Here is a 17,873-nt window from a genome sequence, read left to right on the forward strand (position 1 = left end):
AGTGGGGGGGAAGACAGATATGAAACAGACCAAACTATTATCAATTTCTATTGATCCAATGAAGATTGAGGCGGTAGTGTGGATAGGCTCATTTGAACAGCCTATTTTAGGCGTTGATGTTATTATGCAACTTGACTCTACATTGAACATCTCTGAAGGGAAGGTGACATGGAAAATTAGACAACTGCAGATTTCTACAGTTCAGAACCATCCGATTTAGACTACGAAGAAAAATGAGTGTGCAACTTTGGATATGGAACCAGTGTCCTTGACAGGTTTTGCCCCACCTTGCACAAAACAATATCCCATTAGCAAGGAAGCTATGGACGCTACCAAAGTAGTGATTTAAAGATCTATGGGACATGGGTATAGTTGAAAAATAGTCTACCGACATGCGTTCACACTCTTTTGACAATGAATCAAGTTGCACAGGTCACATCTGCTCGTAGGAACAAATGGTCAACTGTGTTGGAGGCTCCTAACATCACCATACCACGTGGCACAGCATGTAATCCAGCTACTCTGATGCTTCCTCCAGATACCGCATTACTTGAACACGACTGTAGTGAGTCGGTTTTGGATCGGCTCTCAGATGGGTTTATTAAGAGTCATCCGTTGGAAAACCCTGAGTTCATCTTATACACAGATGATTCAAGCATTGTGTAGGGGGGGGGGTGTGAGGAAGGCAGGCTGGGCAGGTTCTACAACGGACAATGTGATAGTGACAGGCACGTTACCTGCAGGAAGATTATCACAGGTGGAGGAATTGGTGGCTTTGACAGAAGCATGCAAACAGGCTGAAGGAAAAACAGCTAATATCTACACAGACTCAAGGTATGTTTTTGGTAATTCCCATGATTTTGGAAAAACATGGAAAAACAGAGGATTCATGACATCACTGGAGCTCCTGTGAAGAATGGACCAGAGGTGATGGTTCTACTGAATGTTCTCAAGTTACCTGGACAAGTTGCAATTTTGAAAATGAGAGAACATGGAAAAATCTTCACAGATGAGAGAACACCTCTGTCAACAAAACTGATTAGGAAATACAACTCGGATGCATTGCCTAAGGTATTATGTCGTATACGGGCAACAATTAACAAAACCACAGGGTTGAGTCCATTTGAGGTCATCAGAGGTCGACCCATGTCACTACCAGGCATGTTAGATTTGAGAAAAGCAGATGTTCACTTTACGAGTGACACTATGCTTAACTATTGCATACAACTCTCTATTGCAGAGGCTTCTGATTTAAACACAATTTTTGCAGAACTGCTTGTTGCAATTTTGATGAGGCTCTGTTGTTCAGATATCGGTAAGTGGGCTGGGCATGAAAGGGATAACGAATCCAGTTGTTTGTGTCATCCGTTTCAGGAAAGTGCCTGTGTAATTGTGCACCCAACACACTCAGGTGCTTCGCTATATTACATTTGACATTGTCCGTAAGCTTGAGTTCATTTGCACACAAAAAAATCATACAATGATTGAAAGACCTGTGTGTGTATGCTCATACTTCTTAATCATAGCCTCAATTTTGTCCCGCACATTGAATATAGTTGCGGAGAGTCCCTGTAATCCTAGATTCAGATCATTCAGGCGAGAAAAACATCACCCAGATAGGCCAGTCGTGTGAGAAACTTGTCATCATCATGCAATCCGTCAGACTAGTGAAAATGATGGTCAGTAAGGAAAACTTTAAGCTCATCTCTCAATTTAAAAAACGTGTCAATACTTTGCCCCTTGATAACAGCGCATGTTATAAAAGCGTTACATGGTCGCTGCCCATATCATTGCATAGTGTAGAAAAGACAGAAGAGTTCAGGGGCCTTGCCTTAATAACACATTTAACCATTTTCACTGTAGTGTCCAAAATGTCTTTCTGTGTGGTGGATATATGGTGGTGTGACAGTGTTATATAATGTACTGATGTACCTTTTTTAAATACAAACTAGCTAGACATCCATAGGCATACAGGTGTTTGCAGTAAATGCTTTAGGTACCTAGATTCTTTACATCCACTGTTTCACAAGATGACAGCCTGGTTTGCTGGTTTTCTCAGGAGTCCCTAAAACATTAAACAACACGAGTTACAATGTCATACTCATGTCAACATGCCCATACATCTATCTAGCTGGCTAATGTTAGCTAGTCAGCTAGCTTGCTAAATAGCAATTTTCATAAATTAACTTTATGACAAAAAATATGCATAATCGTTTGTCTCCACCTACATTAAAACTTCTTATGGATAGGGGGCAGTATTTTTCACGTCTGGATGCAAAGCGTGCCCAAGGTAAACTGCCTGTTACTCAGGCCCAGAAGCTAGGATATGCATATAATTAGTAGATTTAGATGGAAAACACTCTGAAGTTTCTAAAACTGTTAGGATAATGTCTGTGAGTATGACTAAACTGATTTGGCAGGCGAAACTATGAGCACAATCTATCCAGAGAAAAAGATTTTGGAGGTCATTGTGTTTTCCATTGCGTTTCTATGGGAAACCTGATTTATTAGGGCCCAGATTGCAGTTACTATGGCTTCCACTAGATGTCAACAGTCTTTAGAAATTAGTCTATGTTTTTCTTTTGAGAAATGAAGAAGTAGTCCTCTTCTTTTCATGTGTCACTCAGAAGGTCTCTAGTCTTTTGTTGTGTGTGAACAGGAGCGTGCTCTGTGTTATTTTTCTTCAGTATTGAAAACTGTTTATCCCGTCTTAAATTTGAATGATTATTTACATTTTAGGGTACCTGAGGTTGGATTAAGAATATTGTTTGAAATGTTTGGACCAAGTTTACAGGTAACTTATTCGATACTTTGTAGTCATGTTGGGCGAGTTGGAACCGGTGTATTTCTGAGTCAAACGCGCCAAATAAATGGACATTTTGGTGAGATAAAGAAGGAATTTATCGAACAAAACGACCATTCATTGTGTCACTGAGACATTTGAGATTGCAAAAAGATGAAGATCTTCAAAGGTAAGGCATTTAATTAGATGGCACCTGCCTGGTTGAAAGAGGTTTTCTTGTTTTTGTATGCAGGGCGCTGTCCTCAGATAATTGCATGGTGTTCTTTTGCCGTAAAGCCATTTTGAAATCTGACACAGCGGCTGGATCAACAAGACGTTAAGCTTTATTTTGATGTATTACACTTATATTTTCGTGAATGTTGAATATTTATATTTCTGTAGTTTGAATTTGGCGCGCTGCAATTTCACTGGATGTTGTCAAATCTATCCCGCTAACGGAATTTGAGCGGGATTCAAGCTTAAGGCATCCCTAAGAGGTTATTTACTAACATATTCCTCTCAACTGTACATTTTTTGCATGATTCATTATTACATTATAATTACTTACATTTGCTTCCATCCTAGTATTTTTGTCAGCCATCTTTGCTAAAGAAAGTCTGGAGTTGGGTCGCAGATTGTGGGAACCACACAATACGATTGGTGTAAGTCGCTCTGGATAAGAGCGTCTGCTAAATGACTTAAATGTAATGTTATCACCCAGCATTCACCGCTGTTGATTTGCATAATTTTGGGAAATGCACGCCACGTTTGTGCCACCCACAGATTCCCCGCCCACTCTGCTTCTCACCGCTTTTCTTCCATTTCAAATGAATGGAAAGCAATGTTTCACTGCGCAGTAACTCCCTAGTGTACACGGGCGTGAAAAGCCTAATTAGAAAGCCCTTTTATTGCAGAGCATTTGTCAATGTGCCGCAACTCATTGTAAAAATACAAATATGTTGTTCTTAATTCATTGCACCCTTAACCCTTAGGAAGTCTCACTACTTCAAAATGTGACAGTCTTCAATGGCACAACCCATGCTAAAACAGGATCTTGGGCACTAGAGTTCTATACATCTATACATCTCAATGTCCAAAACACACATTTATTTTTATCTTCTAGTTTGTGGTGCAGGAAAACAAAGATCATGGATATACTGACAAGATACATGTCTCTCTGCCCGAACAATGGGAGTCGTCCACAAAGCGACACGCCGGGCTGTCTAGCTCTCACCTTTCCTTTCTTTGGATTAGTGGATACATCTCATTATTATAATCCATTTTTGAATATTCAATGAGAGTAGCTGACGTCAATGGCCGTATTCAATGGAGAGAGACGCTATGCTACTAGCCTCATTCCACGAATACGCATAGCCATCTCGAGACAAAACAAATATAGTGTTTTTTCTCAAAGTTGCAGGGATGTCACGTGTCCTACCTATATCAGTATGCTCATATCAACTTCAACATTAAAAAACTTATGTTAGATCAAATCTCTCTTCCTCTTTCTCTCTGGTTCTATATTAAACCCAAACAGGTTCTATCTAGAACACAAAAAGGGTTATTCAAAGAGTTATCCTATGGTGACAGCCAAAGAACCCTTTAGGTTCTAAATAGCACATAAAAATGTGTAGCATCACATTTCACTTTTTATTTGAGATATTATCAGATGTCATCACACACAAGACATTTAGCCAGCCTGGCTGTTAATTTAATGAAGAAGTTCAACTTTAAAGAGGCTCTTCCCCCTGAGTCACAACCTATTAATAGGGTCAGTTCAAAATGACACATTTCCTTTCTACTGAGTGACAAGAGACAGTTGGAGTGTCTTTTATACCATCCTTTCCATAGGTTTTATTTATGCCATAAAACACCGACAGGTTATGGAAATTCAGCACTGGATGAAAGATAGAGGACTTTGTTAAAGTACAAGAAGTTAATTTGCTAAGCCGAGTCCTTGTGAAGAGATATGGAGACTGTGTTTGGACTGTTGGCGATCTTAGCAGGAGTGTCTCATGGTAAGAAAATAATTGATATGTGTTGGTATAATATGAAGAGGCTTGTAAAACATGTAGCGAGAGCATCACTGTGGGTTACTCAGAATCCCGTTGGTTAGCAAAACAATGAAGAATACAGAGTTTTCTCCATGAAAATGATAACTGACTGAGGTGCTATTGCTGTATATTGCCTCTAATGCCATTCATTTCTTTGTACTGTTGCTTGGTGTCTCCTCATCTATAAAAGTAAACATGACTCAAAAGAGGACAGCGATAGAACACATCCCTCTCTTGTTTCTCAGGCATGGAGAGCCCCTGTGATGCTAGAGAGGATGGAGCTCAGTGTTATGGAGCTCTGGGAGGAACTGTCTGTCTCCGGCTGATCACCAACGCCAGTGGACATCAGGTTAGATTTTGGAAGGACCCAAATGGTGCTAAAACAGAGATACTCACAATGAGAAGAAACATGTCGATAACAAAAGGGACTATTAATGGCAGGTCAGAGTTCATTATAAACAAGGGTATATTCAGGATAGATAACACAGTAAGGAATGATTCTGATAAATACTGTGCTGAAACATTTAATGCAAATGGATTATTATCGGGCTCCAGAAGACTACAACTGTTCATTGAAGGTAAAAAGTAAATTCTCTTAGAAAAAAAGTCATAAGTATTTGCTTCCTCAATATGAATTTAGACCATTTACTGAACAAAAATGATGCCATGATTTATAAATCAAATTAAGAATGCATTTGTATAACTAACAAAACATATGTACAGTGCCTTCAGAAAAGATCCATACCGCTTGACTTAACCACCTCTATGCGTGCATGGTCACCACTATGCTATGCAGGTCAAAAAGTTAATTACTTTGCAACATTTTTTTATAGTATTACTTTACTGCTTTTTTGTAAAGAAGATGCATGTTTTGGTATATTTTTATTCTGTACAGGCTTCCTTCTTTTCACTTTGTCAATTAGGTTAGGATTGTGGAGCAACTATAATGTTGTTGATCCATCTTCTGTGATCTCCTATCACAGCCATTAAACTCTGTAAATGTTTTGCCTCATGGTGAAATCCATGAGCGTAGTTTCCTTCCTTTCCGGCAAGTAAGTTAGGAAGGACACCTGTATCTTTGTAGTGACAGGGTATATTGATGCACCATCCAAAGTGTAATTCATAATTAAACCAAGCCCGGGCTCATCTTCTTCACATTTTTACTACTGAACTTATTAAGGCTTGCAATAACTAAAGGGGGGAATGAAAACGTATTGACTCAAGACAGCTTTTCATTTTCTATTAATTTGTAAAAATTGTAAAAAGCCACTGTAAATATGTTTCCATATCTGTAATTTTGATAAGCAACCAGTAACCACATTATAACATCTTCTCCCATAGCCCCTGTGACACAGGCTAAGCTGTCCTCTAAGTGTCTGTCTCATGGAGAGATGAGGGTATCCTGCTCCTCTGAGGGGGACAGTCCCCAGTACAGCTGGACTTTGGATGGACACCCACTGAACAACAATGACAACTCTTTTGGTGAGAAGACAAACTCCATCACACTGCGAAAAGGCCTGTCTGGGGATCTCAACTGCACCATCAGAAACAATATCAGCAGTGTTACTGTCAACACGGTAATCTTACCTTGTCCAGGTAAAATACTGTTTAATATCAATGATAATAATGATGATTATAATAATGATCAGCCCTTATCAATGGAAATTCATCTGTTTAGAAACAGCACTAGCCATCCTCCTGGGCTTTTCACTCACAATATTGTCTAGGGTATATCGAGAATGGTGCGACAAACAAAAAACATCTAGTAAGCGGCAGTCCTATGGGTGAAAACAGCTCGTTAATGAGAGGTCGAAGGAGATTGGCAAGAATTGTGCAAGCTAACAGGAGGGCCACAACCAGGCAAATAATGCTGCAGTACAACAGAGGTGTGCAGAATGGTTTCTCTCTGTCCTTGTCCCGGATGGGCTATTGCAGCAGATAACCACACCGGGTTCCACTCATATCAGCTAAAAATAAGAACAAGTGGCACCAGTGGGCACACGATCACCAACACTGGACAATTGAGGAGTGGAAAAACATTGCCTGGTCCGAATAATCCTGGTTCTTCTTGCGTCATGCTGATGGCAGAGTCAGGATTTAGCATAAGCAGGGTCTATGGACCCATCCTGCTTGGTGCAGTAGCTGTGTGTGGGTAAAATCCCTAAGGAAGCCAAGCCCCCCCAACCCCAAAAAAGTCATATTACAACCTACACTGTATGTATTTTGATATTTGCATTGTTTTCTGTTAATTTATATGCTTTGTGACCATGATATACAGGCCTAAAGGCCAGGATATTAAGACAACAGTGGCAGAATAAATTCAACCACACCTTTGTTTTATCACAAAACCGGATAGCAAACTCTGTCTTGTGAACTCCACAACACATATTGCATATTACAGACAGTTGAGCTACAGCATACTTAAGCAAGTTAAGGTTTCTGACTTTTTTGAACCATTTAACTATTGATTTAGAACCACAGAGTTACCGCAAGCCACAAGGAAAACAGTTGCTGCCTCCACTATTCCAGAACCATTTCAACTTGACCAATTCCACATCATCAAATCACCTCTGCTTAGTCTAATACAGTGACAACTGAAAGATACCCCCCCCCCAAAAAATGTCCAATCAACATAAACTAAATATGATGTGGCTGTCCATGGTTCTGATTTCTGTTTGCGCTTGTGTATGTGCGTGCGCGCGTTCGTGCAAATAAAAAAAGCATGTTGACTCACCCTACTTGTAGAGAAATGACAATGCCATCCTCTTCTCTTTCATGTTGTTGAAACTGTCTGTCACTTTGTCATACAGTACACACTTAATTTTGTTGTCCTAGGCTACCTGGCTAAAATGTTTGCTCGCTAGCCTAACTTCCGTTCATGGGCAACGTTAGCTAGTTAACATTAGCCTTCTACATCTAGCTCCTTTGCATATTGAACTTCCATCCTCTCAGACTAGGGTCACAACAGTGTATGAATTAATGTTTGGATCAGAATTGCCCTTAAAATCATTGGATGGAGAATTAAGTAAAACCGCAAGTCCAAATCCTTATCTCCATCCGTGGATAATTTAGGAAAGAGACAATTTTAGCTAGCTAGCCACCGGAGGACAACAACACAACGAGATGCAACAATTCAAGTTGTTTCTGTTAATGACATATGCTTTCAAAGCGATTTGAGAGGAGAGACACCAAATCCAAGATTTCTTCCCTTGACACTTTTTATTATTATTTCGTCTCTCCTCTCACAGTTGAGTTCGCTCAGTTTAGCTAAACATTGATTAGCAAATGTGTTATAATTTACATGTCAAGGGAGTCCAAATGCTCACTTGGTTCCCTTTCATTCAATGCTAGGGGTGGCAACTCATTTGACCAGACAGTATCAGATAGATGGCCAGATGCTTTCTCCTGTGAGAAAAATTCAGCCTCTTGCGAATTGAAGGAAAATTGTGAAACACAGTGACGAAAGGTATATATATATATTTTTTGTGGGGGAGGATACATTATTTGGGGAAGCCCAGCTTCCCTTTGCCTCCATGAATACACGTCATTGGCGTGGTGTCAACGGTACATGCGTTTGGTGGTGGTGTAATAGTGTGGGGAATGTTTTCCTGCACATGTTAGGTCCCTTGAAAACAATTGAGCAATGTTTTCATGCACTGAAGAATTCAGGCTGTTCTGGTGGCAAAGAGGGGTCAAACCCAGTACTAGATCGGTGTACCAAATAAACTGGAAACTGAGTATAAACTCTGCAAAAAAAATAAACATCCCTTTTTCAGGACTGTCTTTCAAAGATAATTCGTAAAAATATAAATAACTTCACAGATCTTCATTGTAAAGGGTTTAAACACTGTTTCTCATGCTTGTTCAATGAACAATAAACAATTAATGAACATGCACCTGTGGAACGGTCATGAAGACACTAACAGCAATTAAGGTCACAGTTCTGAAAACTTAGGACACTAAAGAGGCCTTTCTACTGACTATGAAAAACACCAAAAGAAAGATGCCCCAGGGTCCCTGCTCATCTGTGTGAATGTGCCTTAGGCATGCTGCAAGGAGGCATGAGGACTGCAGATGTGGCCAGGGCAATAAATTGCAATGTCCGTACTGTGAGGCGCCTAAGACAGGGCTACAGGGAGACAGTACGGACAGCTGATCGTCCTCACAGTGGCAGACAACGTGTAACAACAACTGCACAGGATCGGTACTTCCCAACATCACACCTGCGGGACAGGTACAAGATGGCAACAACACCTGCCAGAGTTACACTTGGAATGCACAATCCATCCATCAGTGCTCAGACTGTCTGCAATAGGCTGAGAGAGGCTGGAATGAGGGCTTGTAGGCCTGTTGTAAGGCAGGTCCTCACCAGACATCACCAGCAACAACTTCGCCTATGGGCACAAACCCACCGTTGCTGGACCAGACAGGACTGGCAAAAAGTGCTCTTCACTGACGAGTCGCTGTTTTGTCTCACCAGGGGTGATGGTCGGATTCGCATTTAGCGTCTAAGGACTCAGGCATGTACTCTGGAACGGGATCGATTTGGAGTTGGAGGATCCGTCATGGTCTGGGACGGTGTGTCACAGCATCATCGGACTGAGCTTGTTGTCATTGCAGGCAATCTCAATGCTGTGCTTTACAGGGGAAGACATCCTCCTCCCTCATGTTGTACCCTTCCTGCAGGCTAATCCTGACATGACCTCCAGCATGACAATGCCATCAGCCATACTGCTTGTTCTGTGCGTGATTTCCTGCAAGACACGAATGCCAGTGTTCTGCCATGCCCAGCAAAGAGCCCAGGGCTAGGGCCATTCCCCCCCAGAAATGTCCAGGAACTTGCAGGTGCCTTGATGGAAGAGTGGGGTAACATCTCACAGCAAGAACCTGCTAATCTGGTGCAGTCCATGAGGAGGGGATACACTACAGTACTTAATGCAGCTGGTGGCCACACCAGATACTGACTGTTACTATTGATTTTGACCCCCCCCCCCCTTTGTTAAGGGACACATTATTCCATGTTTGTTCGTCACATGTCTGTGGAACTTGATCAGTTTATGTCTCAATTGTTGAATCTTATGATCATACAAATATTTACACGTTACATTTGCTGAAAATAAACACAGTTGACAGTGAGAGGACATTTATTTTTTTGCTGAGTTAACTGCACCTTACCCAGTGGGACAAAGATATCAGAGCGAGTGGTTAAGAGGTTAATAATACCCTGTGTGTTAAACCTACAACAGTGGCCCCCACAACAGAAGCAACCACTAGTAAGGCCTAGGGGCTTGAAAACCCAGTGACCACCAGACCCAGAAATCACACCCAGGGTACAGCAATTACACACAATCATGTCACATTGACAAAAGCCCATATCAGACCCTGTGGACTTTAAGTAAGTGATAATGCTCATCCTGATGTATTATTGGTGTCATTATCATTATTACCATTAAGATGTTATGGCCTTTTTGTATAGTGCATTTGGGAAGTATTCAGGCCCCTTGATTTTTTCCACATTTTGTTACGTTACAGCCTTATTCAAAAGTGATTCAAATTATTTTTTTTACCCTCATCAATCTACACACAATACCCCACAACGAAAAAGAAACAGATTTTTAGAAATGTTAGCAAATGTAAAAATACATGAAAATAATCATTTAAAAAAAACTCTTTATTCAGTACTATGTTGAGGCATCTTGGCAGTGATTATGGCCTAGAGTCTTCTTGGTATGAGGCTTCAAGCTTGGATCCCCTGTTTTTGGGGAGTTTCTCCCATTCTTCTCTGTAAATCCTCTCAAGCTCTGTCCGGTTGGATGGGGAGCGTTGCTGCATAGCTATTTTCAGGTCTCTCCAGAGATGTTTAATCAGGCTCTGGCTGGGCCACTCAAAGGCATTCAGAGACTCCATTCTTTCACTCCTGCATTGTCTTGGCTCTGTGCTTAGGGAAATTGTCCTGTTGGAAGATTAACCTTCGCCCCAGTCGGAGGTCCTGAGCACTCGAGTAGGTTTTCATCAAGGATCTCTTTGTACTTTGCTCGATCCTGACTAGTCTCCCAGTCCAAAAAGGAAAAACATCCCCATATCATGATGCTGCCACCACCATGCTTAACCGTAGGAAGGGTGCCAGGTTTCTTCCAGATGTGACGCTTGGCATTCATACCAAAGAGTTCCATCTTGGTTTCATCAGACCAGAGAATCCGGTATCTCATGGTCTGAGGGTCCTTTAGGTGCCTATTGGCAAACTCCAAGTGGGCTTTCCGTCCTTTTACTAAGAGTGGCTTCCGTCTGTCCATTCTATCATAAACGTCTGATTGGTGTAGTGCTGCAGAGATGGTTGCCAATTTGGAAGGTTCTCCAATCTCCACAGAGGAACTCTGAAGCTCTGTCAGAATGCCCATCGGGTTCTTGGTCACCTCCCTGACCAAGACCCATCTCCTCCGATTGCTCAGTTTGGCCGGGAAGCCAGCCACAGGAAGAGTCTTGGTGGTTCCAAACCTCTTCCATTTAAGAATGATGGAGGCCACTGTGTTCTTTGAGACCTTTGGTTCCCTTCCCCAGATCTGTGCCTCGACATAATCCTGTCTCGGAGCTCTAAGGACAATTCCTTCGACCTCATGACTTGGATTTTGATCTGACATGCACTGTCAACTGTGGGATGTTATATAGACAGGTGTGGGCCTTTCCAAATCATGTCAAATCAATTGTATTTTCCACAGGTGGACTCCAATCAAGTTGTAGAAACATCTTAAGGATGATCAATGTAAACAGGATGCACCTGAGCTCAATTTCGAGTCTCATAGCAAAGTGTCTGAAAACATATTGTCACGTTCGTTGTATGGAGGAGACCAAGGCGCAGTGTGATTTGAATACATTCTTCTTTATTTGCACGAAGTACGCAAAGAACACTAAACAAACTAACAAAATGAACATGCAGCTAATAATAATGAGTGCTGACATGCAATTTCACATAGACAATAACCCACAAAACCTAAATGGAAAAATGGCAACCTAAATAGGATCCCTAATCAGAGACAACGATAAAAAGCTGTCTCTGATTGGGAACCAATTCAGGCCACCATATACCTACATTTACCTAGACAATACCAAATCCCCATAGATATGCAAAAAAAACATAGACAAGACCAAAACACACATACCACCCTCGTCACACCCTGACCTAACCAAAATAAAGAAAACTAAGATAACTAAGGTCAGGGCGTGACACATGGAAATAAGGTATGTGTTTTTTTCCCAAATGTAATACATTTGCTAAGACGTCTAAGAACCTGTTTTCGCTTTCACAAAATGGGGTATTTTGTGTAGATTGAAAACATAATTTAATCAGTTTTAGAATAAGGCTGTAATGTAACATGTGAAAAAAGTCAAGGGGCCTGATTTATCTCCTTAGGCACTGTATATGTGGCTGTTTTTACAATGAAACAACCTTAGCGCTGATGTTGTTCTGTCTCTGTTTCCTCTCTTTTACCCAGAGATCATAGGGACGGTAGCAGGGTCTCTGGCAGGCATATTCCTTGTCCTAGTAATGGTGTTGGCAGTTTACTGTGTCCAGAAGAAAAAGACACCTCCAAAGACTTCAGGTTAGAGGATATTTAGCTGTGGCTCTTCATTTTATCTCCATTAACTTGGGAAGTAATTGAATTTGCCACGTCAGTCTTGCCATTGAAATGCTTCAATGTCAAGACTAATAATCTCTCTCTCTCGCTCTTGCTCTCTCTTTCTCTAGCTAATGATGACAGCCAGGATGTGGAATACGCTGATGTCAGGATACAAAAGAAGCAGATGAGCCAGAAGGAGAGGGAGGCGCTGGTGGAGCTGAATGACAGACAGGTGAAAGTGGCAGGGGGTCCCCAGCAGACGATGGAGGTGGAGTATGGACAGATTAAAACATTAGTGGGTCCCCGGCGGAAGGTAGACACACCTGAAGAGGAGGACTGTGTGTACGCCAGGGTACAGAAAGGCCAGTGAGCACTTTAATCACTCGTTGCCTCCCAATAATCTCTCCTTTCTCCTAAAGTGTTGACTTGTTCACTTCCCTTCACGTATTTCAAAGGAAATGAATGTTATATGGCAACTCCTCGTTGCCCATGCCTATACCAATCCAATTATTTTACATTTGTGGGGAGTAGTGAAGGAGTGCACACATCTGGAAGAAGGAGAAATTATTGGGACGCAAACCTGAGGCCCAGAGTTGATACAGACGACAGCTATGTCTAATTATGTTGTCTTACAGTTACAGTAACAGCTTTGTTTTGCATGTTCACACTTTAGAACACATATTGTCTGTTTCCAAGAAGTGGATACATCACTTCAGTTTTTCTTTATCACGTTTTAACACAAAAACAAAAACAAGAAATGACCCTTTTTCAAAGATAATTCGTGAACGTGCCTTAGGCATGCTGCAAGGAGGCATCAGGAGTGCAGATGTGGCCAGGGCAATAAATTACAATGTCTGTATTGTGAGAAGCCTAAGACAGAGCTACAGAGAGACAGTACAGACAGCTGATCATCCTTGCGGTGGCAGACCATGTGTAACAACACCTGCACAGGATCGGTATATCCAAACATCACACCTGCGGGACAGGTACAGGATGGCAACAATAACTGCCCGAGTTACACCAGGAATGCACAATCCATCCATCAGTGCTCAGACTGTCCGCAATAGGCTGAGAGAGGCTGGAATGAGGGCTTGTAGGCCTGTTGTAAGGCAGGTCCTCACCAGACATCACCGGCAACAACTTCGCCTATGGGCACAAACCCACCGTCACTGGACCAGACACGACTGGGAGAAAGTGCTCTTCACTGACGAGTTGCGGGTTTGTCTCACCAGGGGTGATGCTCGGATTCACATTTATCATCTAAGGAATGAGCGTTACACCGAGGCCTGTACTGTGGAGCGGGATCGATTTGGAGGTGGAGGGTCCGTCATGGTCTGGTGCGGTGTGTCACAGAATTATCAGACTGAGCTTGTTGTCATTGCAGGCAATCTCAACGCTGTGCATTACAGGGAAGATATCCTCCTCACTCATGTGGTACCCTGCCTGAAAGGCTCATCCTTAAATGACCCTCCAGCATGACAATGCCACCAGCCACACTGCTTGTTCTGTGCGTGATTTCCTACTAGACAGGAATGTCAGTGTTCCGCCATGGCCAGCGAAGTGCCCGGATCTCAATCCCATTGAGAATGTCTGGGATATGTTGGATCGGAGGGTGAGGGCTAGGGCCATTCCCCCCAGAAATGTCCGGGAACTTATAGATGTCTTGGTGGAAGAGTGAGGTAACATCGCACAGCAAGAACTGGCAAATCTGGTGCAGTCCATGAGGAGATGCACTGCAGTACTTAACACAGCTGGTGGCTACACCAGATACTGACTGACAGACCCCCCCCCCCCTTTGTTCAGGGACACATTATTCAATTTCTGTTAGTCACATGCCAGTGGAACTTGTTCAGTTTATGTCTCGGTTGTTGAATCTTATGTTCATACAAATATTTACACACGTTATGTTTGCTGAAAATAAATGCAGTTGACAGTGAGGGGACTTTTTTTGTTGTTGCTGAGTTTAGTTGTGTGGTGTTCACGTGTTCCTTGTGTCAGTTGTGTGATAGGTCATAAAGTCGTACATGTTTTTGCTGCATGATAGAAGTAATGATATAGTTATTTAAAATAATGTTTAAGGAATTTGTGATTTTTGATCATTGCATAACAGAAATGTTTTATATATTATAGTCTACTTACTTACTAATTTCCAATACCTTAAGTCAATACTTTGAAGCTTGAGGTCCGTCTCCCTCATGGACACATCCTGAGATATTGAAAAAAATGTAATGCACTCTTATTAGCCATTTGTCTATGAGGACAATAATCCTGACATGACTCATATCTAAGATACATGATAATCTTTTTTTTTTTTTGCAATTGCCTTTTTAAAAATATAGCTAGTGCAATAATAAGCTAATTATGTAAAATAGTTTCTGAAATACATGACCATATCTTTTCACAATCAAAATATATTTTTCTTCCACATCTCTGGTTTTGTGGACTTAATGTTATTTATGCATTTCCTTTTTGAGTCACATGAGTTCCAGTTTAGAATTCCCTTCCACCAGTGGCGATGGACAGACTGATTGGCTAAAACCAACATAATGTAGCTTTTCTTCAAGATGTTACCATATTTGGTTAGCTCTTCTGAACAACTAAAAGTAAAGAATATAGGACTTCACCATTACGTCAGTGTCACTCAAAATAAGTTAATCTAAAAGAACAAACTGAGAAGAGGATGTTGAGAAATATAGATACTGATCAACACAAACATAACGTGCAGTGGAATCACTTGTCACTCTTCATCGTTGATACTGCTGTGTGATGGGAAACTGCAATTTGATATTAAAATCCTGTGTTTAAAAACAAGGAAAAGATGTACATGTCTTCTCTAATAGCACAGCATACAGGTCAGAGGTCCAAGGTTAAGAGCATTGGCCTACCAGTCATCCCATCTGAGGAGTAATAAACACAGTCTTTATGGCCAATCACAGTTTAATTCTCCTCAACCCCAGGATCATTACCTCTCTATGGTTACGGATATATAGGAAAGGTGACACAGATGCCCAGGAATGCTTCTCTAATCATACACCTAACGTGTTCTTCTGACATCTTGTCCTGTACCCTATTGGACGATAAAAAAGGAAGAATAGGGATTTCATTTCAAAACCAGCAGACTGTACAGATGAATGTGAAATTAATATACTGTAAACTGAGGATGTACACTGAGTATACAAAACATTTAGAACACTTGTCCTTTCCATGACAAACTTACCAGGTGACTCCAGGTGAAAGCTATGACTCCAGCCTAAGTGCATGTAAACCTCCGACTTCAACAGTATGTAGCTAGTGGGCTAAGCTGTAGCACCAATGCAGAAATTCTGGAGATTTGTATAAATTCTGACAACGAGTCTGTAAGAAAGTCAGGAATCAGATTCTGACAGTGACAGTGAGGAGCTGCCACCCAACCTTGTAGACATTGAGGACCCTGAATCTGAGGACCCCTAGTCCACTGACGAAGTCCCAGGTCCCTTTGAAGATGCTGGTGGTAATGGAGGCACACCGAAGGTGAATGAAGTACAGGTGGTCTGTAGTAGCTGCAGTAAGCACATAACAGTGACTTCAAATTCTGAAAGTGCTCAAGGGTCTCTTGACTCTGCACATGATAAGCACTGGCCTGATTAAGTTTAATACGCAATAGTCGCAAGACTTGTGCGAAGTGAAGTTGGAACCCTGATCGCTCTGAATCACCGTAGGTATTTTAAATATTGAGATGAACTGTGACAAAGCCTTCACAACAGACTTAGTGGTAATGTTGCGAAGTGGATAGGCTTCAAGATATCCCATAGCCTGACACATCAGTTAACATGTAGGTGCTACCAGCAATAAAACAGGGTAAGGGTCCAAAACAATCAATAATCAAATGCTCAGATGGCTGGTCTGTAACAGGAATAGGTTATTGCGGGACTGGCCTTAACATCTGATTAGGCTTCCCAGTCAGCTGACAAACATGGCATGTTTTGATGTAAGCAGAATGTCATGTTTTGTCTTATATTGTCTTGTCATTTTGCTTTCCCTTCTGTTCGTTTTCCCCCTGCTGGTCTTATTAGGTTCGTTCCCTTTTTTCTCTCTCCCTCCCTCTCTCTCTTCTCTCTATCGTTCCGTTCCTGCTCCCAGCTGTTCCTATTCCCCTAATCAATCATCTAATCTTTTCACACCTGTTCCGTATCTTGCCCTCTGATTAGAGTCCCTATTTCTCCCCTTGTCTTCCGTTTCTGTCCTGTCGGATCCTTGTATATTGTTCACCGTGCTGTGTCTTTGTCTCGCCCTGTCGTGTCTTGTTTCCCTCAGATGCTGCGTGTGAGCAGGTGTCTGAGTCTGCTACGGTCGGTGCCTTCCCGAGGCAACCTACAGTTTATGGTCGAGTCTCCAGTCTGTCCTCGTCACTACGAGTGGGAATTAGTTTTTTATGTTTTGTTTTCTGCTCCGATTTGTCTAGGAGTATTGCCTATTTCCTTTACTGGAATAAAGACTCTGTTTTCGCCAAGTCGCTTTTGGGTCCTCATTCACCTGCATAACACAGAAATGTCTTTCTATAAAATGAGGCCAAGAACATTTACCCAAAATTCAATCATAGGTTTTATTAACCACTAAGTGACCAGAAAAGTCATGATGTTTTCAAAACTAGATCTCAAAGCTTAGAAGGAACCACAATCGAAACAATAGCATTACCCACACAACTTTTGCTGTGCGGTGTCCATTTCCTCACCAACAACTGATCTTGAATGTAGTAACCCTGGGCAGCACTCCATCCCTACATGGGATGGGGTACGAGAAACCACCAGAGGAGATATATCACGCCAGACACGACTACCGGCTAAGTTGCTACCCAAAAATCACAAACACCGTTAACGGGCAGAAAGGGACGCACCCCAAGGGAAACCTAACCTTGCACGAGGTCAGATTTAAGTTTGACTTCCTGCAAGGGTACAGACAATGTATTCAAACTTATCCCTTGAATTAGGACACTGGTTCCTGTCTCCAGAGAAAGAGTCAGAACAGACTCAAACAAATGATTCAGAGGCACCAGACTCTCGCAGAATCTTTACTGGCACATCACTTCCCAAAAGTGAAAAATAACCCTCTGAGAAACTGTGAATAATCAGTATTAAAAGGTTTGGACAATTCTTGAGCTTGCGCAACAGGATTAACATGAGGAACAGGCCCAGCTAACGCAACAGGTTTTACATTTGTGCTGGCCAATCTGCTTACCTTTTTACCAAGGACAGGACATTTGTTCTTCCAGTGGCCTTTACCTTGACAATAATTCGATTTTACTGACATCATTCTGTCCACATTAAGCACGTACAGATCTGGATGGAAATGGGTCATTAAACAGAACTGCTGGAATTTGGAATTTGCTGACCGAAATCGACTTGAACTGTTCCTCTGTCCCCAATCTCACATACGGGACCCTTA

At 41.8% G+C, this 17,873-nt stretch overlaps 1 protein-coding gene across 2 annotated transcripts; it reads left to right on the forward strand.

The window, feature by feature from the left end:
• Positions 1-4,596: 4,596 nt before the first annotated feature.
• LOC123994120 (hepatocyte cell adhesion molecule-like) lies at positions 4,597-13,300 on the forward strand. 2 transcript variants are annotated; one of them, XM_046296630.1, is made up of 5 exons: positions 4,597-4,800; positions 5,082-5,185; positions 6,178-6,432; positions 12,327-12,434; positions 12,581-13,300. In XM_046296630.1, the coding sequence occupies exons 3-5, from the start codon at positions 6,228-6,230 to the stop codon at positions 12,820-12,822; spliced, it is 555 nt and encodes a 184-aa protein (XP_046152586.1). In that variant the 5' UTR covers positions 4,597-4,800; positions 5,082-5,185; positions 6,178-6,227; the 3' UTR covers positions 12,823-13,300. The 2 variants fall into 2 exon arrangements, with proteins under 2 accessions (XP_046152586.1, XP_046152585.1); XM_046296629.1 differs by lacking the exons at positions 4,597-4,800; positions 5,082-5,185 and adding an exon at positions 5,207-5,414.
• The last annotated feature ends 4,573 nt before the right edge of the window (positions 13,301-17,873 follow it).

Source organism: Oncorhynchus gorbuscha, linkage group LG13 (genome assembly GCF_021184085.1).
Source record: "Oncorhynchus gorbuscha isolate QuinsamMale2020 ecotype Even-year linkage group LG13, OgorEven_v1.0, whole genome shotgun sequence".
Classification (NCBI taxonomy): domain Eukaryota; kingdom Metazoa; phylum Chordata; class Actinopteri; order Salmoniformes; family Salmonidae; genus Oncorhynchus; species Oncorhynchus gorbuscha.